A 24409-nucleotide genomic window follows, 5' to 3' on the forward strand; every position below is an offset into this window, starting at 1 on the left:
GTATGGAGAAGGTGTGAGTAGCCACGGAAGCCGGTTGGGATGGAGAACACCCCCAAGCATCCCCAGTTCCCACCTAAGCGGACGGCGAAGTCGCTGTTGCTCCAGATGCGGAAGTCGAAGAGGAGGTGCTGGTAGAGGAGGTGCAGCAGGAGCCCACTGCCCTCAGAGGCCACCTGCTCCATGAGGATCTGGGAGGCCATCAGCGTGCTCATGTCCAGCAGCGGGCTGGAGACCTGCCATGACGAGAGGGAAAGCTTGCAGCCCCAACATCTCCCTTAGGGAACAGCCCTGGGGACTGCGGGATGGAGCCTTCGGTAGCCCCCCACACCTTCTGCAGCAGCGCCCCGATGATGGCTGGCCCATGGCACTGCACCAGGCTCTCCTGGTTCACCAGGTGGTTCTGGATGAAGTTCTTCACCAGCAGCAGGAAGGCAGCCACGCTGTTCCTCTCCAGCCTGCTCTCTGCAAGACACAGGGCAGAGCCCCACCAGTAGCTGTGAGCCCTGTGTTCACCTGAACACCTGCATGTCCTGCATCTGAATCACGGAATCACAGAATCCTCTGGGTTTGAAGCCCTTGAAGCTCCTCCAGCCCAACTGTGAACCTCCCCCTACCGTTTCCAACCCCACCAGATCCCTCAGCGCTGGGTCAACCTGACTCTTCAACCCCTCCAGGGATGGGGACTCCCCCCCTGCCCTGGGCAGCCCATTCCAACGCCCAACAGCCCCTTCTGCACAGAAATCCTTCCTCAGAGCCAGCCTGACCCTGCCCTGGGCAGCTTGAGGCCATTCCCTCAGGGCCTGGCGCTGGCTCCTTGGCTCCAAAGACTCATCCCCCCTCTCTGCACCCTCCTGTCAGGGAGCTGGAGAGGGCCAGGAGGTCTCCTCTTCTCTAGACTCATCTGCCTGCAAAGGGCATCCCGGAGACCCTGCACCATCAACTTTTCTCCGCAAACTTTTCAGCCTGTTCTCCTATTTCCCCCAGATTTATGCAAGTGGAAACCTCTGTTGCTCCAAGCCTGGAAATAAGCAGCTGGATATCGGGAAAAAGCCCGTTTCACCTATGCAGGAGAAGGCTCCTGCATGAACCCAGTCCTACTGTAAGACATCAGAGACTCCACACAAAGGCAAGCCAGAGGTAAGCAGGCTGGAGCCACCCTCATTTTCCCAGAACTGCTTGTTTATGACTCATTGGGCCATAACATTAGAAGATGTCAACGATTTATCCGTTATCCCATAACTCTTGGTGCCTCAGGCAAGACCTCTCCTGCCTGTGGTAGACACCAGCCTGGCTCCAGGCAGCACCTCTGTGGCAATGGGGCTACCTCCAGCCACCTGGGCAGGATGGCTCCTGTCCCATGTCCCCCGAGGTCCTCACCTGAGGATTTGCCCAGCGGGATAAGCAAGCCCTGGGCGTTCCTGGAGGACGTTAGCTCCGGCCCCACCAGGTCGTTGGTCTCCTGCTCATCTTCAGGCTCCTCCTTCTTGGACACCACTTGCTCGAGCAGGGGCAGCAGCACGCCCATCCCACCCACACAGTTGACCACGTCCTGCCGGAGGGAGGCGAGAGGCTTTGCTGGGTGCTGCGTGGTGATGGCAGCGTGGAAGAGGAGGTTGCATGTGCACCCAGGGTTTGTGCTGCCTGCTCATGGGCTCAGCTCAAGCCGGGGAGAGTCAGGCCCTGTAGTTAGCAAAGATCGGGGTGTGCCCGGACCCATCCTACAACACAAACCTAAAACAGGTCCCCCAAAACTGCCTGTTCTCCCACACAACCTACGGTGCCCACCCTGGACGCTGAGGACCTATGGGGCAGACAGGTCCTTAGGGCACCCATGGGTCATGCAGGGCCTTGGTGGACCCAATACCATGTAGCAGAGTCCCTGTAGAGTCCAGGGGAACCACTGTGGCCACCCGACACCCTGTGGGGGTCCTGCCCTGGCCTTGAACTTAAGGAGGGACCCAGCTGCCTCCACGCCACGGGGCGGACACACCACCCTGCACCCAGTGTACCTTGATGTCCCAGTTGACCACTTTATGCCCCGTCAGCCTCCCGTCCAAGCCGTGGCTGGGAGAGAGGTCCAGGCAGATGTTGTTCCTGCAGGCCTAGAAGACATCACCATGGGAGCATCCTGATGCTCCTGGAGATGTCACTTATGGCAGAGGGTCTACCAGTGCTGTCCTTGTCCCTCGGGGGGTGGCTCTCCTCACCTGTGGGGTGTAGTACAGCAAGAGCTTGCTGCTGAGCTCCACCAAGTCACCTTCCAGCGCAAATGGTGACGTAACATTTGGTCCTGGGGAGGGAGAGGATTGGGGTGAGCTGCAGCACAGTGGAGGAGACCCCAGTTGCCACCAGCACCCTTGTGGATGGACGTGCCCCCGTGCCCCCCCCGACGTACCCGTGCAGAAGAGCGCCTTGACCTGGGCTTGCTGCAGAGCCTCACAGAAGATGGCCACGGAGCCCAGGTGACCCTCCAGGGAGGTGGGGCTGCCCCACTCAGTGTCCTGACTGCCTGCCGCCGTGGTGGCCACCACCCCCTCTGTGGGGGGCTGAGTGGGGGTCCAAGTGTGGGGGCCCAGGGCAGCGGGGACAGATTGGGAGCGGCCGAGTGTGGGGTGTGGGGGGAAGACCAGCTCCGGCCCGTGGGACGTCGGCGGGTGGCTGGTGGTGGTGGCAGTGGTGGTGGTGGTCCGGTGGCCCGCGGAGCCGATGCAGCAGGAGGTGAAGGACTGGAAGGAAGAAGAAGTCACGCTCGGCCCCCCAGCCTCGTGCCGTGAGGAGGGGTTTGGCCGGGTGCCAGGGGGGATCCCCCACCTCGTGGAGGGAGGGGAAGCGGAGCTGCGCTGTCTTTCGCAGGTGCCCGTCGGTGTAGATGCTGACGACGTTCTGGCCAAAGGGTCGACGGCCGGCGACATGGACGATGTCGACGCAGTGCTGGGGGGGGACAAGGAGGGGGCGTGAGGCATCCTGGTGTCCTTGTCGCCCGCCCTGATGGGGACAAGGATGGGCACGATGCTCACCCAAGCCGAGTCGTTGAAGGCAAACTCCTGCAACGCCACTGTCATGTAGTCCTTCTTAGTGCAGACCGCCACCACCAGCACGCCACCGGCAGTGAAGAACGCCTCAAAGCCTGTCCCACCAGCTGTGAAGAAGCTGGTGGAGGAGAAGCACAGTGGCCTTGGTGGTGCTGCACCTCCTCATCCTCGCCTCAGCCCCTCCAGTCCCTCCACTGAGCATCACCTGTAGAGCTGCCTCCTCTTTGGCCTTGCCGGTGGCTCAGGCTCCTCCTCGCTCAGGCACAACCAGGCGTGGAAGGCGAAGGCGCTGCCGGGCCACTTCTGGATGGTGGGCACCATGATCCCCGCCATACCGGGTGTCAGGTCAAAGCACTGCAGTGCCCGGGGGGGTCCCTCGACCCGCGCCATCCCCGAGAGCGCCCGGATGACGGGCGCCACATAGGGATGCGGCCCCTGACCCCTCTCGTGCCTCAGCAGCCGCAGCAGCTGCCGCAGCTCCCTGGGGCGGATGGAGAGGCTGCCCAACGCCCGCAGCAGCTCTAGTAAATTTTCAGAGCAGGCAGCTGGTAGTGCTGGCTCAGTAGCCAGGGCACTCAGCAGGCTGCCCACCATGCCCGCCTTGACGCAGGTGAGACGGCTGGGCAGGGAGGCTTCGCAGAGCCGCCGCAGCCAGCCTGAGAGGAAGATCTGCAGCTCCCAGCATGCCAGGGCTGGCAGCCAGGCCAGCAGGATGAGCAGGGGCTGCTCGTTGCGGATGGGGCGCACCGGGAAGGAGCTGTGGTCGCCCTCCACTGCCTGCCAAAACACAAGAGCTGGTTGGTGCAGCCCTGACCCCGTGGAAAGGGATGGATTCTCCCCCGGCCACCCTGGGCTGGCAGCAGAGACCCCCACGCATCAAGTGTATCAGAGATACTTGTGCATCAAGAGCCTTGGAGACCCTCATGCATCAAGAGTTTTGGAGCCCTCCATGCATGAAGTGTATCAGAGAATCTCATGCACCAAACATTTTGAAGACCAAACATTTTGAAGTGCATCAAAATCACCCTGGAGAGCCCTATTCATCCATCATTTTGGGAACCCCTGTGGATCAAGCATGTTGGAGACCCCCATGGATCAAATATTTTGGAGACCCTCGTGCATCAAGCACCTTGGAAACCCCTGCGCATCAAGCAGTACCAGAGCAAGCAGTACCACATCGGAAAGGGCTCAAAATTCCCCAATGTTGAGCATGACTACAAGGTAAAGATGGCCCCGAGACCCTTTGGGAGGAAGCTGATGGGAAACTAGCCGGGTGGAGAGGACTGGAGGGTGAGGGTTGGGGCCACATGGTGGCAGAGATCTACCATGAACCTCCAGCACTGAGGGCTTTCTGGGCGTGGAGGAGAAGTGGGCACACTCACCATGTTGAGGAGCTCCTGGAGCAGGCGTTGGGTGGGCTGCCCTTGGCTCCTCAACACCTCGTAGAGGTGGGCATAGCCGATGCGCTCCTTGAACACCTCCTGCAAGCACCCAGGCACGTGGGACCCCCATGCCGAGCCCCATCACGTGCTGCTTTCACCCCAGGCCACCTCGCAAGGTGAAAACGCCCAAACCCATCTGCTTTTGGGGTGTTCTCCCCCCCTCTGGTCTGCTGCCCACCTTGGCTGAGGGCGAGTTGCTCATGATGGCAGTGAGCACCCTGACGGCGTGGACTGCGATGGCATCAGAGCTGCTGTCAAAGACCTAGAGGGACATAGGGGTGGTGGGTCTGCTGAGTCCTGGGGTTGAGGGGACACAGCCCACCACACCCAGCAGTTTGGTTATGGGGTGGCCCTGCACTGTACCTGCTGGAGTCCATCCCCATTCAGTGGCCACACAGGGACCTCGTTCCGGGCTTCACCTGCCTCCCGCGAGCTGCTGAGGTAGAGCTGCAGGACACGGGGTGGGCATCAGCCACGCCGGGTATGGCATGGGGGGAAGAGGGAAGGGGGTTATGGAGGGTCCCCACCCCACGAATGGGTCCGAGTACCATTTAGAGACAGGAGGGGTGAGGATGGAGATGAGGGTGGCCAACGCTGGTGTCACCAAGCGGGGACACCAATGTGGTCACCCTGTTACCTTGCTGTTTTGGAGGAGACGGATGATGTGCTCGAAGCAGTTGTTGCTGAGAAAGACAGCTTGGAGGACCGGGCGGTCCTCGCAGCTCAGCATGGCTGGGATGGCATCTGTGGCAAAGCAGGGATGGCTCAGCACCCATCCCACGTCCCCACCCCCCCTCCCCGTCCCCAGCCACCTACCCAGCATAAGCACACGGAGAGCAACGAGGCCACTGGCCGCCTCCGGCGCCAAAGAAGCGACGGGCAGGTCCAAATTGAGCACCCTGAAGTAACCATCCAGGAGGACACGCAAGGGCACGGGGCCAGCGCCGGGACTGCTGCCGTGCAGCACGTGGACCACGGCCACCACACCACGTAACGCCAGCTCCAGCAACCGCGGCACCGGAGGGGGCCCCCCGCCTCCCCGCTGCAGCACCCCCAGCAGCACCTCCACCGCTGCCGGTGTGATGGCCCGCAGGGCGTTGGGCTGTTGGGATGACGGGGGGGAGATGGGTTTTTATGTCGCCTATCGCCACATAAAATCCTTTATTGAAGCTCTTAAAGCTGAGCCTGACACCTCCAGCGCTGCAGGTTTTACCCATCTCACTGCACCCTGCTCCTGGGTGCAGGCAAATTAATTGAAAGCAAATTTCGGAGCTATTAATTAAATCCTGATTTTTAAGCACTGCGTTAATTAAAACCTCTTTCTGCTCAAATTTATTCAGCCAAGAAGTTCTCATCTGTCATCCCAGAGCTGGACCAGTGGTGAAAGAGCAACTTCAACTCAAACCCATCTTTAATTTAATTTTGTTTTGTTTTTTTTTTTAAGATAAACCCACTGAATTTAGGGATGGAATTTTAAATATGATTTTCAAAGGCTTTTGAAAATGAAGCGATTTAATTCCAGGCTTTATCTTGCTTGGAATAAATAAAACTTCGGGCTTTATCACTTGGGTGATGATCCCAACTCCTCCCCATCCGCTTCCCAGTGTTACCTTGGATCCGGAGAGGATGGCCCCAAAAAGATGGATAAGCCGGAGCTGGAGTGTTTCAGGGAGCTGAGCCCCGGCTTGGAAACTCTCTGCAAGGATGAGGAAGGAAAGATTTACTTCAGGGAGTAAGCAGAAAAAAAAAAAAAAGGGAAAAAAAAATTCCTTTTCTACCCAAATCCACCCCATGTGGGCACAGGACCCTGTTAATGATGGAGGGGATGAGGATGCTCAGATTTTGTGCAGCCCTGGTTGCACTGGGGGAGTTTTTTTTTTCTTAAAAAAAACAGAGTTTAAAAATAAAGTTCAGTTTGGGGTTTTACAGGTGGTTGGCTGCGTTGGGGAGTTTTAGGTGATTTTTTTTGCAACACCTTCGCCTCGCAGGGGGGTTTTTGGGGGGCTTCCCTCCGAAAAAAAGAAAAAAATCCCCTTTGCATTGATTTTTGCAGGCTCTCTGGGCTGTGTGGAGCTCTGGAGCCCAAACCCAGTTGCAGTGAGTAATGTGGGGGGGAAGGCCCCCCCATTTTACCTTGGAAGAAGGCGCCAAACTCGGGGGGCAAAGGGGCTGGGGCAAACTTGTATTTACTCTTCTCCTTTGCACTGACGACTTCCCTGGAAAGAGATGGGTGAAGGGTGGGGGAACGAGTGGGGTGGGGGGGTGTTTTTTGGGGTGTAGTTGGGGGGGGGGTGTCCCCACTCACCCGCTCAGCTGCCGCCGCCAGGTCTGATAGGGGTCAAAGAGGCACTCGCAGAGATGTAGGGCGTAAAGCATCCCGCTCTCCAGCTGCGCCCTGCTCCGCTCATCCTCCCGGATACACTTCAGCTGCCAGAAAACCGGAGCTGGATGAAGTCCCTCCTCCACAAAATCCTTTGGTTAAGCCCCCCCACCCCCCCAAAAAAAAAAAAAAAAAAAAATTGGGGCAAGGGTTCTCCCTGCACACTCACCTTGCTCACACAGACCCGCAGCAACTTCAGCACCTCGGGGATGAAGCCGGGGGTTTTGTCTGCTTGGATGTTTTCCAGGTTTCTGTGAGGGTGGGGGGAGAATAACTTATTGGGGGGGTTAATGTGTTATGGGGGGGGTTACTGAATCATGGGGCAGCCAGCGCAAGGCAGGGCACGTCCTCAGCTGAACCCTGTCAGCGGCTGGGAAGAGGTGGGGGGACAAAGGTGGATGGTGTGTGTGTGTGTCCCCCCAACTCAGGAAGGGCCAAAGGGGGTGGGATGTACTTTGGGGGGATAGGGGGGCAATGAGGCCATTTGTGGGGTGATGTTGTGCTTCGGGAGGGGATGCTGGGCTTCGGGGTGGGGATAAATACTGTGTGTTGGGGTGATGTGATGCACTTTGGGTGGGGGCTACTGTGCTTTGAGGGGGGGGGGTGTGATGCGCTTGGGGGGGTGATGCTGCGCTTTGGTGTGTGTGTGCGGGGTGATGTGCTTCAGGGCTGCTTTTGGGGCTGATGCTGTAGCACTGGGAGGACCAAAACCATGAACCCCCGTGGGTGTGGGTGATGGAGGGAAGCCGGTGCCCCCCCCTGGCCTGGGGGTGTGTGTGGGAGAGGGTCACCCACCTGCAGATGATGATGAAGAACTTGAGGAGGAGCAGGGCCTGCCCGAGGCTGGCCCCGCCGCCCTCCTCCCGCGGGACCTGGGCCACGCAGTGCCCCAGCCGCTGGCTCAGCACCTGCAGCACCTCCTGCGGCAGCACCGGGATCTCCGACACCGGCTCCTCCGGCCTGCGGTGGGGAAAAACGGGGGTGGCAACCCTCCCAAAACTTCCCCCGTCAGACCCACCCCCTCTGCTTCGAGCTTCAGACCGGATGGTTTAAAACCACCGGGAGCGGCTGAGCGGCCGCCACAACAGCCCCCGGATTTAGCCGCGGGTGTCACGGTGCCCCGGCCCCGCGGGTCTCACCCGCGCAGCACCCAAGGGTGCCGGGCGGCCTCACCTCCTGGGCTCCAGCGAGGGCAGGGCGATGATCTTCTCGAAGTTCATGACGAAGGCTTCCAGCCACTGCTGCAGGTAGGAGAGGTCCTTCTGCAAGGGTGAGAAGGGGGCCGGAGCCAACGGCCAATCAGATCCCACCGTCAGCACCGCCCCGGAGGTGTCAGCCAATCAGCAGGCAGAGCAGTCAATCCCTGTCTCCTGTGTCCCCCCCTCCTCCCTGAGCCACCAATCAATTGGTACCAGGGGTGTGAGCACGCCCCTGGGAGTCACCGGCCAGTGGGTGACCAGAGCAGCACCACCTGTGGAGCTGCTGACCAATCAGCACCCAGAGCAGTGCAACCTGTGGAAACGCTGACCAATCAGCACGCAGAGCAGCACCACCTGTGGAGCTGCTGACCAATCAGCGCCCAGAGCAGTGCAACCTGTGGAAACGCTGACCAATCAGCACGCAGAGTAGCGCAACCTGTGAAGCTACTGACCAATCAGCGCCCAGAGCAGTGCAACCTGTGGAAATGCTGACCAATCAGCACGCAGAGCAGCACCACCTGTGGAGCTGCTGACCAATCAGCGCCCAGAGCAGTGCAACCTGTGGAAACGCTGACCAATCAGCACGCAGAGTAGCGCAACCTGTGAAGCTACTGACCAATCAGCACCCAGAGCAGCGCAACCTGTGGAATGATTGACCAATCAGCATGCAGAACACCACAACCTGTGGAAACACTGACCAATCTGCACGCAGAGCAGCACAATCTGTGGAAACGCTGACCAATCAGCACGCAGAGCAGCACAACTTATGGAGCTGCTGACCAATCAGCATGCAGAGCAGCACAACCTGTGGAAACGCTGACCAATCAGTGTGCAGAGCAGCACAACCTATGGAGCTGCTGACTAATCAGCATGCAGAGCGGCACAACCTGTGGCCTTGCTGACCAATCAGCACCGAGGGCACCTGCCCCTGTACACAAATACCAGCCAATCAGCAGCAAGAATCTGCTGGCCCTTAAAGACAACAGCCGGCCAATCACCTGGAGGGAGTAACTCACCCCTGGGACTTGCCAGCCAATCAGCACCCAGAGCACCCTCCCCTGCAGGCAGCTCCAGCCAATCAGCAGGCAGAACTGGGTACGGGCAGCCGGCACCGCATGATACAACCCCCGGCCTGGCGGTTGTGCAACAGCGTGATTCACCCCTGCTGTCACCCCGCCCCGGGACCGGGCACCCCCTCATCACACCTCGGGGTCACCCATGGCTCTGCGCACCCCAACACAGCCCCCTGGGGTGACTGATGTCCTTGTGCACCCCAACACAGCCCCCTGGGATGACTTGTGTCCCTGCGCACCCCAACACAGCCCCCTGGGATGACTTGTGTCCCTGCGCACCCCAACACAGCCCCCTGGGATGACTTGTGTCCCTGTGTACCCCAACACAGCCCCCTGGCGTAACTGATGTCCTTGCGCACCCCAACACAGCCCCCTGGGGTAGCTGATGTCCCTGTGTACCCCCACGCAGTCCCCTGGGGTGACTGATGTCCTTGTGCACCCCAACACAGCCCCCTGGGGTGACTTGTGTCCCTGTGTACCCCCACGCAGTCCCCTGGGGTGACTGATGTCCTTGTGCACCCCAACACAGCCCCCTGGGGTGACTGATGTCCCTGTGTACCCCCACGCAGCCCCCTGGGGTGACTGATGTCCTTGTGCACCCCAACACAGCCCCCTGGGGTGACTGATGTCCCCCAGCACCCCAGTGCAGCCACTGGGGTGACCTGTGTCTCTGTGCACCCCAACGCAGCGCCTTGGGGTGACCCCTGTTCCTGTGCACCCCAGTGCAGCCCCCTGGGGTAAGTCACAACCCTGTGTACCCCCACACATCCCCTTGGGGTGACCCGTGTCCCCCAGCACCCCCATGCAGCCTTTTGGGGTGACCCCTGTCCCTGTGCACCTCAACACAGCCCCCTGGGGTGACTGATGTCCCTGCGTACCCCCATGTTACACCTTGGGGTGACCCACATCCCCCAGCACCCCCACACAGCCCCCTGGGGTGACTCGTGTCCCCCCGAACCTCAGTGCAGCCCCTTGGGGTGACCCACGTCCTTGCGCACCCCCCACGCAACACCTTGGGGTGACCCACATCCCCGAGCACCCCAATACAGCCCCTGGGGTGTCCACAGCCCCCCCCCCCCCCCCCCCCCAAGTAGAGACATCCCGCTCTCCACAGGGACACCCCCCCCCCCCCCCAAGCTCCGGGCACATGGGGGGGCCCCAGTCACCCCCTCATGCACCCCCAGCACTGCCACGATGGACGGGACCCCGAGGGGACCTCACGCCCTTCCCAACAGCACCCCCCAAAAACCCCACACCCCCAGCCCCCCCCAAACTCCCCCACACCCCCCCCATCAGCCATTTCCCCCCCCAAAACCCGTCTCCCCCCCTTATTTACCGCCGGGCACTGCTCAACCGCGAGCATCCGGAGTGAGCTGGGAGGGGGGGGGGGGGTGTGTCCCCCCACGTCCCCCCCCAACCCCAGACCCCCCCATTACCTGCCCAGCAGGGTGACCACGACCCTCCATGACCCCGCTGCACGGCGACCTGCACCAGCGCAGCCAGGATGGGACCTCGGGGGGGTGGTGGTGGTGGTTGTTGTTATTTTATGTCCCCCCCAACAACAACTTTTCACGCTGCCGCCTCGCTTCGCTCTTGTGCAAAGCGACCAAAAAAAAAAACCCCAAAAAACAACCAACCCTAAAAAACAACCAACCAACCAACCCCCAAAAAACCACCAGAGCATCAGGAAATGCCAAGTCACCCGCCACCCCAACGGCGCTTCCTCCCACCGCGCCCGCCTGCCCGGCACCGTTTTGGGGTACATGAGGGGGTGCTGCCGGTTGCCCCCAGCCCCGTGCACCCACCCAGCGGCTCTGGGGATGCTCCAGGGACTCAACCGAGGTGACGGGGGGGGGGAGACGGGACGACACACGACAACAGGCGTCACCCCTGGGGAGCTGCCACACGGCACCGGCCCGGAGGGTTTCAAACACCACCCGTGGGTAACCGGATCATGCCAGAACCATGAGCCCAATCCCACTGCCAGCGGCGCAATCGAAGCCACGGTGTGTTGAGTTTGTCAGTTCTCAGCATCCTTTCTTCCCCCCTTCCCCTTCCCGTGACCAAAATGTCCCCTGGCAACCCACCCGGAGCCGGTGTCCCATCCCGGCGCGGCGCTCACCGGGCTGGTGCTGGTGGCCGCCCCCGCCGGTGCCCGTCCCAGCCCGCTGTGGGCTGGCAGAGCCTGTTGGGTGGCTTCTGGGCTCGGCTGGCGCGGTGCCGCCTGGGAACGTTGTTGCCGGCACCTCTGTCCCTCACCCTGCGCTGCCGAGAGCTCCGGTCACCCCCCCTCACCCCCCCAAAAAAAAGTGACGTTGCGGCAAAGCCGCCCCTGGTGTTGAGTTCTGTGGGGTACCGCCAACAGCGGTGGGGTCTCTGCCACCCTGTCACCCCCCCGGCGGGCGTGGGACGAGGTGGCCATCCACGTCGTGGCATGGCCACCCCGGGGACATCCCTGTCCCCGGCCAGCGTGGTGATGTGAGCTCTGCCCTGGTTTAAAACCACCAGGGATAACGCATCTGCTGCCGGCGCGTGGCCCTCCTCTCATCTCACCACCCCCAGGGAGAGGGACAACGACAGGGGACACCCACACCAAGGGGACACTCAGACCAGCGGCATCACCCGCTGCGCCGAGCTCAAGCCTCCAAACAAGCCCGGTAATGGGATGGTGAAAGGTTGACGCGGGCCACGGATGTGTCCCGGCCACCTTGTCCTCGCTGGGTGCTTGGGGACGTCACCGCGGGGAAGGCCAGTGCAGTTCGGCAGCGTGACACGCCTGGGGAGGTGACATCCAGTTCCTGCCTCGGCCCCGGTGTCTCTCAGAGGTGACACGGCCACCTTGCTGGGGTGGCACAGCGAGTGGGTGCACCCCGACGGCGTGGCACGTGTCCCCGAGGGGGAGCGCACAGGCGGCTGGTGCAGCGTGTGTCCCTGAGGGAGTGTGTCTTCGTAGCGAGTGTGCACACCCCGACGGCCACCGCACGTGTCCCCGTGTGCAAGCTTGCACACCCGGCGGTGTGACAGGTGTCCTCAGGACCACGCACACCCGACGGCATGGCACGTGTCCCCTGTATGACCACGCACACCCGACACCATGTCACACACAGCCATGCACACCCGACACCATGTCACACACGGCCACGCACACCCAATGGCATGGCATGTGTCCCCTATGTAACCACGCACACCCGACACCATGTCACACACGGCCACACACACCCGATAGCATGTCACACACGGCCACACACACCCGATGGCATGGCACGTGTCTCCTATACCACTGTGCACACGTGACAGCATGTCACACAGGGTCACGCACACCTGACAGCATGTCACACATGGCCATGCACACCCGACGGCATGGCACATGTCCCCTGTATGACCACACACCCCCAACAGCATGTCACACACGACCACGCACACCTGACAGCGCACCACACACAATCACGCACACACGACAGCGTGGCACATGTCCCTGTACCACCATGCACACCTGACAGCGTGGCACGTGCCCCCCACAGGACCACGTACACCCGATGGCACGGCACACGTCCCCAGATACACCGCAACAGCGCAGCGGGTGTCCCTGCGAGAGTGTGACCACCACAAACGTGTGGCACCTGCACACGTATGACCGTGACAGCATGATGTGTGTCCCCGTCGAGCACGCACACCCTGACGTTGTTGTCCCCGTACCGTCACGCACACCTGATGGTGCAGCGCCTGTTCCTGTTCCCCGGTGGTGTGTCTGGTGTCTCTGTACAACCTGACGGCGTGTCCTGTGTCCTCATACAACCACACACACCCCATGGTGTGGCACGTGTCCCCATATGACCACGCGCATCCTACGGCGTGGCACGTCCCCTGTACAAAAACGTACACCCCAACAGCAAGGCACTTGTCCCCTACAACCACGGCCACCTCCACAGTATGGTGTTTGTCCCCCTACAACCACGGCCACCCCCACAACATGGCACGTGTCCCCTGCCACCACGGCCACCACCACGACATGGCATTTGTCCCCTACCACCATGGCCACCCCCACAGCATGGTGTTTGTCCCCTACAACCACGGCGACCACCATGGCATGGCAAGTGTCCCCCTCCAACCACGGCCACCCCCCCAGCATGCCACATGTCCCTCGTACGAGCGCCCCCAAAGCCATTTCTCCGCAGCATCCCACAACGGCGATTTTGGGTTCCCCCCCCCCCAGTCCCCATCCCCGGGGGCGAGTAACCCCAACCCGGTGCTGCCGGGCTCCGACCCGCTTCCCCTCCCCTCCCGGGTCATCGTCCCCCACCTGCTTCCACAATTTAATGATTTATTTTGATTTAATCTCACGCCGGGGCCAAAACGGACCCGGGGTCATTCGGGGGGGTGGCAGCAACCCCCCATCATCGAGGGGACCCTGAAAGCGCTTCAACCCTTTTTTCCAGGACTGAGTAAAAAAAAAAAAAGGGGGGGGTGGGGTGGCTTTGTTTTGGGGTGCGAGAGAGCTGGTGGGTCCCAGGGGACATCGCAGGGGTGGGTGAGGTGACAGACACAACCCTTGTCCCCCTCCCCAGCTGGGACCGGGGTCCCCATCCCTCCTGGTGCCCCCCCCCCCGGTCCCGTGCTGGGGACACAGCAGGGGTTTGGGGTAGAAATAACACCCTTCACCCCAAAACCCCCCCACCTGGTCACCCCAATCCGTGGGCACAGCAGCCGGGGGTGACATGGGGGAGGGGGTGGTGGGGTGTCTGCTGTCCTCCAGAATCCCCCCCCCCCCATCCTCCTGATTAAGGAGAAAACGAAGTGTGAGGGACTCTTGGGGGTGGGATGGGGGGGTCCCCGAACGCCCGGGACCCCCCCACTGGGGAAAGGGCAGAGGTGGTGGATGCCAAAGGGGGGCTGGGGGGGTCCCCCGGAGCAGGACACCTCCCCAGAGGCAGGACACCCCCCCCTCCTTGTCGCCCCCCCTCGACGCTGCTCCAATGTCACCGCGGCTGCACCTGCTGCCGGGTGGGGGCGCAGGGACGCGGGGGGACACACACACGGACACCCCCCCCCCCCTCACGCTACAGGCTGAGTATAAGGCGGGTGTGGACCCCCCCCCCCCCCATCCCCCAGGAGAGGCGAGGGGTCTCCAGGGGGATACGGTGCTTCCCAAAAAGGGGGGGGGGGGGTAACACGGCGGGTGGGGGGGGATGTCACGTATCTCGAGGTGCGGCCGATGGGTCCGGGGGGGACGCGGTGCTCTCCAAAAGGGGCGGGGGGGGACGGGGACGGAGGTGTCGCGGACCCTCGGGGGGGGGGGTGGGGTGGGGGTACGTGGACCACCAGGATATGACAGGGGGTCCCGGGGGGGGTATGAGGTGCCCCCCAAGAAGGTCGCATGAGGTTGGGGACGGGGAGGGGTGTCGTGGCCCCCCAGCAAGCGGCAGTGGGGTGTAGGGGGGGATGCGGTGCCCCCCAGATGGGGCGCACGAACTGGGGGGGGGTGACGGGATGTAGCAATGGGGTGCAGGGGGGGGAGGAACCCGGTGCCCCCCCAGGTGGGGACGATACACCCGAGGTAGTGCAGCCCCGCTACGGGCGGGGGGGGGGGGGGGGGGAGAGATGCAGGTAGGGGAAGTGATGGGGGTAAAGGGGTGCTGCCCCCCCCATCTCGGGATGAAGATGGGGCGGGGGGGGGTGTCTCCGGTGCCCACCTCACCTTGGCGAAGTAAAGCATCCAAAGCTCGTAGAGCCGCTCCCGGGAAGCCATGCCGGGCCGGCACGGCTCGGTACGGCTCGGCACGGCGGGCAGCTCCGCCCCCCCCGCCAGGCCCTCCCCCAGGTACGGGGCGGGGGGGGCGGTGACAGGACCCCCCTGGTACCGGGTACCTGCTGCTGGGGCGGGGGGGGGAGTTATTCCTTCCCACCATCCTTTTTACCTTCCAGCAGCTCTTCGAGGGGGTGGGTAAAAAGGGGGGGGAGGCAAAATGCTCCCCCCAATAATTATCCCCCCCCCCCCCATTAAGCCTCGCGCGACCTCGGAGGGCTGGGGAAATAATCCCAGTCGGGCGGAGGATTTGAGGTTATTTTATCTTTTTTTTAAAAAAAAATAAATTTTTTGCTTTTTTCAGATTGATTTTGAATTTTTTTTATGTCCCCCTCCCTACGACGATTGCCCCCCCCCCGCCCTGCCGCCGTTCGCCTATCGATACGCTCGGCGCTCGATGGGTCGCGCCTACTCCGCATGCGCACTGAGGGCTGTACGGAGCGCGGGGAGAGGGAGGAAGATGGCGGCGCCCGGCGCCGGTGTGGAGGCGGCGGCGGGCCCGGTTCTGGGGAGGTTGGAGGAAGAGGCGCGGCGGCGGCGGGAGAGGCTGCGGGCCCTGCGGCAGCGCACGCTTCAGGTCGGGGCGGGGAGGGCGGTGGAGGGGTGTGAGGAGCGGGAGGGGAGACAGGGCCGGGGTGGGCCTGGGGGTGGGCTTGGAGATTTGGGAGGGGGCACAGAGGGTCTGGTGTGGGCCTGGGGATTTGGGGGGGGGTCAGAGGGTCTCAGGTGGGTCTGAAGTTATTTGGGACATGGGAGGGGGCACAGAGGGTCTGGTGTGGGCCTGGGGATTTGGGGGGGGGGTCAGAGGGTCTCAGGTGGGTCTGAAGTTATTTGGGACATGGGAGGGGGCACAGAGGGTCTGGTGTGGGCCTGAGGATGTTGTGGGTTTCTGCGTGTGTCGGAGGGTCTCGAGTGGGTCTGAAGTTACTGGGGACATGGCGGGCAGAGCGCCTGGAGGAGAAGTTACAGGTGTAGGAGAGGTTGGGGAGCTGCTGCTGGGGGACCTTAGGAGAGGTTGGGGGACAGGAGTGTGGGTTGGGCTTGGGGGTGTAGTGGGGTGAGGGCTGTGGGGTAAAAGGGCAAGAAACAGTAGCTAGTGAGGTCTGGAGCCAGAAAGAGAGGTTGGAGGGGCGTCCTGGGGGTAGGGAGGGGTCTGGGGCAGAGAGTAGGGGGTGAAGGGGGAGCTGGGGGAGGGCAGAAGGGCCTGAGGGTGGGGAGACAGTGGTAATGGTGAGGTGGGGGTTCAGGGGTGCTTGCCTGAGGGGTCTGGGACCCCCAGGTGGTGGGGCTGGGCACAGCACTGGGGTCAGGTTATGGGGTGCTGGGGGTTAGTGGGAGAAGGATGGCTGGTCTCTGGTGGGGGTGGTGGTGTGGGAGGGAGGACGAGCAGAGAGGAGTGGGGCAGAGGAGTCCTCTGCTGTGGGGAAGGGGCCGTGGGGTAAGAGGGATGTAAGAAAAGGTGGGGGTGCAAGCGCAGGTGGAGGGGACTTGGAGCTTGGGTGGTGCCCCAGTGCTGGTGCTGGGTCTCTTTGGTTGCATCTGCGGGCTCCGTGCTGGCTCTGGAAGACCCCATGGCCTGTCTGGTCTCAGGCTTCCTCTTGCTTTTCTGTGCTGCCCCTGGCCCTGCCTCATGGGATGAAACCTCTTGATTTTCCCATGTGATCTCCGCAGTTCACTCTGTTTGCACCACATCTGAAATCCAGGCCGTGAGCTGCATTGGGCAGCGAGGATGAAAACAGGGTTCACCCTGGGGTTAGTTAATAACATATTTCTTTGTCACTTCTTGGGCTTTAAACTTCTCTTCCATAGAGACGTTGAGACCCCATTGCCCTTAGCACAGGCTTGAGGATACTTGAGGAACCTGGGCGTGTCGCCTGACCAAAACCAGGCCCGAGTGGGTCTGTCAACTGGGATTTTCCTCTTGGCTGTGTGCGCTGTGGATGGTGCTGCTGGTAGCGGAATATCTGGGGTCGGTTCTTAAGGAGTTTATCTGAAAAATTTTGTGATGGGTTGAACCCTCACCCAAAAACCTTTACTTTTTATCTGGTTGTTGTTGTTGCCTCTGTGAATGCTGAGCTCAGATTAACCTAGAGAATTTTTATTTTTTTTTTTAATTGGGGCTGAAAGAAGGATGGAGTAAACTTGAGCAACTTGGCAATTAATACCTCGGCAGCTCATACTGAGGAAGGCAGCCACACTCCAGCATGTCTTGGCACATCTTGGCATTGCTTAATTCCCCTCTTCTAGGCTAATAAGGTGCTCACCTTCTGCCACATCATTCTGAATTTGTTGATCGAGGTTGGTATGGTCTGGTGATGTGGGAAGATGTCCTGTCCCTTGACTGAGGGACCTTCTCTTGGGGTTGTTAACGGGAGCTGTGACTTTGGTGGGCAGGCCAAGCACATTCTGCTGTGTCTCTTGCCTTGAGTTGTCTGTTATTATGGGCGAGCTGAGCTTTCCGAAAGGGTTACAGCCTTGTGCCCAGCCTTACTGAGAGGACAAGCAGTTGGAAAGAAAAGGTCCTTCCAAAAGAAAAGCTCTTTCCTTTCTTTTCTGTCCTGTCTGGCAAATTTTAGAGAGACCGAGGCAGAGTGATTGTGGAGGGCATAGCACACGGGGTGTTGTTGTCATCTGCTTTATTGCTGCCTTGTTTTAAATTTTGGGTGAGATCTTCTGATTCTCACTGCAAGGGCTAAAGCTGTTCTTACTTTTCAACGAGTAGTATCTTTTGCACAGTGCCAGTGTACTGTATCTTCGAGGGTGGTCTGTGATGGCTTCTCGGAGACCTGTCCTGGTGAGTTTGTCCAAGCCTTTCTAAATCCCTTTTTTACTTTTGGCTTTTTTAATCTCCTGAGACAAGGTGCCACCGTTTAATGACAAAATGGTGGCTCTAAAACCATGAAATGAAAGCTACCTTGGGTGCTCTCTCACACAGCCCTTGTGGAAAAAACACAAATCAATCATTCTGTCTTCGTGCTTATGATTTTATAGCGTGCTTGGTCTCCCTTCCAGATTCAAGGTGCGGTCTGTGAAGCTTGTCATTGTACACAAATCTCTCTGAATCATCTTGGTGACTTTCCCCAGTACCTCCCTGAGTGCTGGGATGCCCTTTTGCCGTGAGGGAATCTGGGACTGGCTCAGGATGGGGGGCATTTGTGGGTTTACAGCACTGGCACGTGATTTCCTGTTGTTTGTTTTTTTTTTTTTTCCTCACTATCTTCTGGTGAACCTATCTTCAACCATCAGAACTCATCTACCTTTTCTAGTCCTATGAATCTCAGCTGGAACCTTTCCCCAGCAGCAGAGCTCACTGGGAGCCCATTGCCTGCTCACAGAATGATTTTTTTCCCCCCTCCCTGTGTGTGTTGCTTTACTCCAGGCTCTGAATTCCACCTGTTGTCTCATCGCTCAGTCAAGTGTAATTTTACAACCCTTCTGCTAGCCCTTGTGGGATTTCCTTGTGAGTGATCTCACCTACAGATGCTGTCATCTAACTAGTTAGGTCTTTCCTGAGTCTTTTGTGGTGCTTGGCAGAAGGTGTGGGGGATAGCGGGGAAGAGGGGACCAGCTGATCCTCACCTGCTGCTGGAAAAAAGCTGCTTGCTGGGGTTTGCAGGAGAGAAGGTGCTGTGCTTTCTGCTGTGTTTCTGAATGCTTAGGGAATGGGGACTTAATATCCAGCCAGGAGCCTCCTTCAGATCAAGACTTCTCCTCAAATTGCATCCTGCGCTCAGTTTTCAGAGGAAGGTGATGCTCATCTTTCCCAATCAGAGGAAACAAGTGAGGTAATACCCAGATCTACAAAAACTCAGCAGATGATCTTATGCTTTCTGCTGTGGCACCGCCTTTTATTGATTGCCAGCAAATGGGTTTTTTACTCAATAAAAGGTATTTATGTGTGTGTGTGTGAGTTCTGGGCGTTATTTATGTTTGAGAAATGCCAGTCATCACTTGCTTAAAACAGTCTGCAATGTTGGATTCCCAACCTCAGTGTATGGCCTTGGTATCAGCAGAGTTTGCAGTGTCGAGGATCAGATACTGTATGAGAGAGGCTGTTTCCCTCCTAAATTTAAAGAAAAGTGTCTTTCAGTAGCAAGCAGTCAAATTATGGACTCTGACTCAGTGGCGTATTGAATATTGCTGCCTGCTCTGGAAAAAAAATATAGTTTTGAATTGTGTAATCTTGGCTTGCAGCTTTCCTCTTTTTTTTTTTTTTTTTTTCCTCCTCCCTAAAAAAACATCAAATCAAAGTATCTTGCACCAGTTACTAAGCTTATGAGCCTTGAGGGTTGCTGCACAGCCTACCCTGTCTGTGGCTGCTTGCCTTTGAATTGCCAGTCTGTAGCTGAAATGCCCAAATCTCATCTTTTAGTCTGACCCGCTCAGGCTTTGTTTGGTGCTTCTGAGCAACCAGGGCACCGGGTTATTATTTGAGACCGTTTTTACCTCCTTGGGATAAGTCTGATTCGTGCAGGCTCAGCCAGGATGGGTAGCAAAGCCTTTTTTGCTTTGTACGAGCATCGTTATTGTTTCTGTGAGTCCTTCAAGTTGAAAGATCATCTCTCCCTCTTTTATATCCCCCCCCCCTCCCCCCAAAATCTCAAACCGAGGGAGAGGAATCTGAAAAAAACCCACAGTATCCTGTTATCTAGAAGGCATTGGGAAATCAAGTGAGAAGGTGGCAGGAGCAGTCTTGAAGGTAAGCTTTCTGCTGTGCTGGGGGAGAGGAAGTACACAGGGAAGTCTTTAACGGGGCTGTGCACGTTTTCTCCCAGCTTATGACACTTAAAAAAAAATCTTTCTGAAGCTGGTCACTTATATAACTCGTGCTTAGCTCCTGTTTTCACTGCCACGTTCAATTAACAGGAAAACCCCACCAGGTTTTTGCAGGGAGCCTTGTGAAAGGTCACGCAGTGACGTAAGCCTTTTCAAGTTTAAAGTTGGCTTTTCTGGTTGTTTTAAGTAGCAAACGGTTCCAGCTCCTAAGATCCTGCAGCGGGGGAAAGAGGAGACAGCCTTTTCCTAAATTGTACTGTGCCTTGCAGACCTCTCCTAAAGAAGGGTGCCTGTGGGGTTAAGGGCTGAAGAACGGGATTCTTTCTATGGCTTTTATTTTTCAGATGGCTGAGTACGGGCAGTAAAAGCTGTGTAAGTGCTGAGCTGGTCCGTAGCACGCTCTGTGCTGATGCTAATGACAGCACCGAGTCTTTATCCTTGCGCTATCGTGTGATAAAGCCCTGATTATCTGCTATGTCTCTTTTTCTTTTCTTGCCTAATGGCTGAAAATCAGATTAAAACGTTCTGTTTGTTCCTCAGGAAGGTTTTTTTTTCACTGAAGAAAAACTTTTGCCCAATTCAAGCTTTTAGCTTAGCATGGTTGTATTTGCTGTCTTCAGTTTGTTCCTGCCTATCACTTAACTATAAATTTTGAAGCAAAATAGAGGAGCGAGGTCACCTGAATCTGTTTAACACTACCTGGCTGGAGGTGGCTCTGTGTTTGCACACACCGAGGTCCTGCAAGCACTTGCTGGGGCAAGCTGGAGAAGTTTGACCATTAGTGGGATATGCAAAGCTGCAGGTATTTTCAGGATGGAGACTTTACGAGCTGAGTTTCAACAGCACTTTGCAATTTTCCAGAGTTAAAAAAAAAAAAAAAAAGTGAAACAGCGTGGTGCTTCCCATGAAAAGCTGAAAACACTTGCACTACCTCGACTGTAAAATTGTGGTGCTACAGATCAGACTGAAGCTTTTGGGGAACTTTGCTTAATGGAGGGTTCAGTCCAAAATGGTGTTTGGAGCAGAAAGAAGTCCTTGTCCTGGATGAGAAGTCAGGAGATGGCTCTGTTGATCACTGCTGGCTGGTCTAAGGGGAACCATTGTCCCTGCCTATCTGAAAACTTGGAATTTTGTTACAAGTTCTTGTAATACAGAAGAAGCCGTATTTCCATAACCACAGCTTTCTGCTGAGCAGGTTGATAATTAACTGTAGTTACTTGTATTTATGAAATGCTTGTCTGCAGGTTGCCCTTGAAACCGGTTCTCTGATGCATTCACATCTGCCCAGTTGGAGTTAGACAAAATCTTTGCTTGGGTGCGGCATCCACTGAAGTTTACCTTGCTTTGTTAAAATCACCACATAACGTCAGATTTTCCAGCAGACACATCCTGCAGTGTGTCTGTAAGCACCTTGTAAACTGGAGCTTACATCTTAAAGACATTGAGGTCTCTGAAAGCCAAGCTGATTTGATGATCCGTGCATGATAAGGAAAACAGTGCTGGTAAAAAAAAAAAAAAAGGGGTGAGAGAGGGGAAGGTCGCAGGCCCTTTAGTGGGTTTAGACATCCAAGTATAGCATGTGTGTGATCACAAATGCTTTTGGCTTAGGGAGGACTTTCAGTTAAAAATATGTGTATGTATATTTAGTAAAGGGTTTGATAGGCTTTTCCTCTGGGTAGTACCAGAGAAGCAAAGAAGTAGTGAAATACAGAAGTACACTTGTTATCTTTCTTGCAAGAAGCTAAGTACTTTCCCACAGCTACTTATTTTTAGCGATAGATATCCGAGTAGAGGAACTGTCGTCCTGGATGCTGCTTGTAACCTGGGTCTGCTCCTTTGATCCAGCTGTTGAAATAATCTTGTGTGTGGCTGCTGTTGAAATGAGAGGAAATTCTTCATGGCTGCCGGTGGCGCGTTGCTGCTGGGTTAATTTGGACGACGAGGGGAGAGGAGGGTGTTCAGAGGAAACTTCCCAAATTCAGCTTTGTGAGACGGTGAGCAGTGAGGTTTAAGGTGTGCTGGGTCAGGCTGTTATATGCTGAATGCAGTTAAAGGTACTGAGAGAAGCTTTGGATCCACCTCTGCCCTTTCCCCGCCAGTTTCTAGGGTTTGGGGGTGATTTTTTTCCCCATTTCTAAAATACAGCTTGTGGCCCCTGCAAAGACAAAGAGGCAGCAAAGCCCACTGTGTGCAGGGAGGATTCGGAGCACAGGTCTGCTGGGGAGCGGCTGAGGGAACTGGGGGGGTTCAGTCTGGAGAAGAGGAGGCTGAGGGGAGACCTCCTGGCCCTCTGCAACTCCCTGCCAGGAGGGTGCAGAGAGGGGGGATGAGTCTCTGGAGCCAAGGAGCCAGCGCCAGGCCCCGAGGGAATGGCCTCAAGCTGCCCAGGGCAGGGTCAGGCTGGCTCTGAGGAAGGATTTCTGTGCAGAAGGGGTTGTTGGGCGTTGGAATGGGCTGCCCAGGGCAGGGGGGGAGTCCCCCGGATCCCTGGAGGGGTTGAAGAGTCGGGCTGAGCCAGCGCTGAGGGATCTGGGGGAGTTGGGAACAATCGGGGTGAGGTTCATGGTTGGGCTGGAGGAGCTTCAAGGGCTTTTCCAACTGAAGTGATTCTGTGATTTGGATGGCAGTAGGTTGGAGATGGAAGGGCAGCCGGCAGCACTGGACTTGTCTGACGGAGCAGCTCTGTGTGTAGTGATCCTTTTCTGGTTTTTTTTGGCTCTTTAATGGGCTCCTGTGTCCTGGCTGAGGTTCAGCAGTTCAGCAAGGATGGGCCAGCAATGCTCGACGTGTCAGAGCGGGAAAGGGTGACCTGGGGGGAGATGTAAAACATCTGACTAAATGGGAGAGAAGCTTGCAGTGTGATACAGGCACGGTAAGGACCAGAAGTCCTCAACACTAGTCCCATTTGAACCCTGACATCCTTTCTTCTCCAGCGTGGCTACCACCTCTCTGTCCCTCACCCACTGCACGTGCCTCTGAGCTGTCAGGGCTGCTTCCAGGGTGTTTGGGATGCTGGTCCTTAGGCCAAGGCTAGAGCAAGGAGATGATTTAAGCAGAACCATCTCGACTTAGACCCTCTTTTTCACGTTGCTTTTTGTCATCACCAGCAAGGCACTGTTGCCACCTTGCCAGACCGCCAGTGGAGCAGCCCAACAGAAGTTGGTGCTTGGAGGCAGAATCTTTGAAAAGCATGCTGGATGATTTCCTTCTTTTTTTTTTTTTTTTTTTAAGTATGAAACCGCTGTGATGATATAAACCCTTTTGGGAGCATATCTTGTAAGTGGAGGGTTAACTCCTAGGAGAAAGCAGCAGAAAGTTTGAGATCTGCTTTTCCTGATGCTCATTAATCTTGACTTACTTTTGCATCGCCATGGTAATGGACAGAGGGTTTTTACATAATTTTTCGTCTGTACTCATAAAAAAAAGATTTAATTGCTCCTTTTCAACCCGAACTAGACAGTGCGAAAACCTTGGCTCCTTTAATCTACTGCTCAGTAGTCCCAGCTGTGCCGCCTGTGTTGCCATTTTGCTGGTGCTTTTGAATGGGCTCCGTGGAAATAATAACTGTCACAAAGCCTCTTTTCATCCGTCACTGACAGCGTGCTTGTGCCGAATGAGGAGAAGCTCCGAAGGCTAACGCAGAGCTGGAGGGATAAGTTGTGGTAGCATCAGGAGATACGTATGGTGTGTCAGCTCTCCGTTGGGGGAATCTTGGTTTCGCCTTCAAATGGGATAAACTTGTCTCTATAAGTACTTGCTCTCTAGGTTATTTAAATTACCTGTTGTGGGTAGCTTTTTATTTTTTTATCAGAGAAGCCCTGTTTTCCCAGGGAGGCAAGGCTAATGGGATTGTGTTTCCCATGCTGGTCCTGGCTTCATGATGGAGTGATGGAGGTGGGCACTCTGTAGCTCTGAGGCCCCTGCAAGTGTCAGGGAAAGAGGTTGGATATAGAAGGAGACTTTTTTTTTTAACCACCCTACTGAAACATTCAGCGTGAACTCAGCTGTTACCAGCTACCAGGGAACGGATTTAGGACATTTAATGTGAAGTTTAACTGTGGAAAATGTTTTGATTGCAGCTCCTACTTTATTAAACGTTGGAGAACATACCCAGGAGTCAAAACCATAGGAGAGCAGGCCTGAACCTACAACAGTTCCTACAGGAATTTCACTTGGCATCTCTTACTGAAGGAAATGCACGATGGTTATTACTGGGAAGGCAACAGGCTTTGTAAATTGTGGTAAAATTCAAGGTGTTTGTTGAACAAGAGCAATGTAGTTAAAAGTCAGCTTGATGCTTTTCCTCTCCTGTCAGTGTTTGATTCCTTTTCAGATTCTATTTTTGAAGTTTTTAAAAGCTTTTCCTTTATTCACATTTGGTTCTATTTCCTTTGACAACTCACAGCATCTTCTCTTTTTTTTTTTTTTTAAACTAGGGCTTGACATTTGTTTTCCTCATGCCCTTAGTTCCATAAATACAGCAAATGCAAATCATCCCACTCCTCAGATCGTCTAGTGTAAAGTATGAACATTTCAAGGGTAATGTATTTTCATCTGGAAGAAAGTGATTTGAAATACAAAAGCCAACAGGGAAGAGTGGCATACATGTGAACTTTTGGATGCACTCCTTAAATTGCAATTGTAGTGCAGAAATGGGGATGTAAAGCTGATCTAAGCAGCAAATGCATTCCTGAGTGGATTTAA

General features: G+C 56.8%; 2 protein-coding genes across 2 annotated transcripts in view; one reads left to right on the forward strand and one right to left on the reverse strand.

Moving 5' to 3' along the window:
• NBEAL2 (neurobeachin like 2) overlaps positions 1-14912 on the reverse strand; it is a 28741-nt gene extending 13829 nt beyond the window's left edge. The window contains 21 exon segments of the mRNA XM_074901061.1: positions 74-233; positions 329-462; positions 1378-1549; positions 2010-2102; positions 2208-2290; positions 2396-2726; positions 2812-2931; positions 3018-3150; positions 3238-3809; positions 4415-4513; positions 4653-4736; positions 4838-4921; positions 5112-5218; positions 5291-5576; positions 6085-6170; positions 6608-6690; positions 6780-6901; positions 7024-7105; positions 7650-7814; positions 8028-8116; positions 14822-14912. Coding sequence (XP_074757162.1) covers positions 74-233; positions 329-462; positions 1378-1549; positions 2010-2102; positions 2208-2290; positions 2396-2726; positions 2812-2931; positions 3018-3150; positions 3238-3809; positions 4415-4513; positions 4653-4736; positions 4838-4921; positions 5112-5218; positions 5291-5576; positions 6085-6170; positions 6608-6690; positions 6780-6901; positions 7024-7105; positions 7650-7814; positions 8028-8116; positions 14822-14872 — 3136 coding nt within the window. The 5' untranslated portion in view covers positions 14873-14912.
• Positions 14913-15379: 467 nt separating this feature from the next.
• CCDC12 (coiled-coil domain containing 12) overlaps positions 15380-24409 on the forward strand; it is a 43007-nt gene continuing 33977 nt past the window's right edge. The window contains exon 1 of the mRNA XM_074898206.1: positions 15380-15506. Within this exon, the coding sequence (XP_074754307.1) occupies positions 15390-15506 (117 nt within the window). The 5' untranslated portion in view covers positions 15380-15389. The remainder of the gene's footprint in view (positions 15507-24409) is intronic.

Source organism: Athene noctua, chromosome 2 (assembly GCF_965140245.1).
Source record: "Athene noctua chromosome 2, bAthNoc1.hap1.1, whole genome shotgun sequence".
In the NCBI taxonomy this organism is placed as follows: domain Eukaryota; kingdom Metazoa; phylum Chordata; class Aves; order Strigiformes; family Strigidae; genus Athene; species Athene noctua.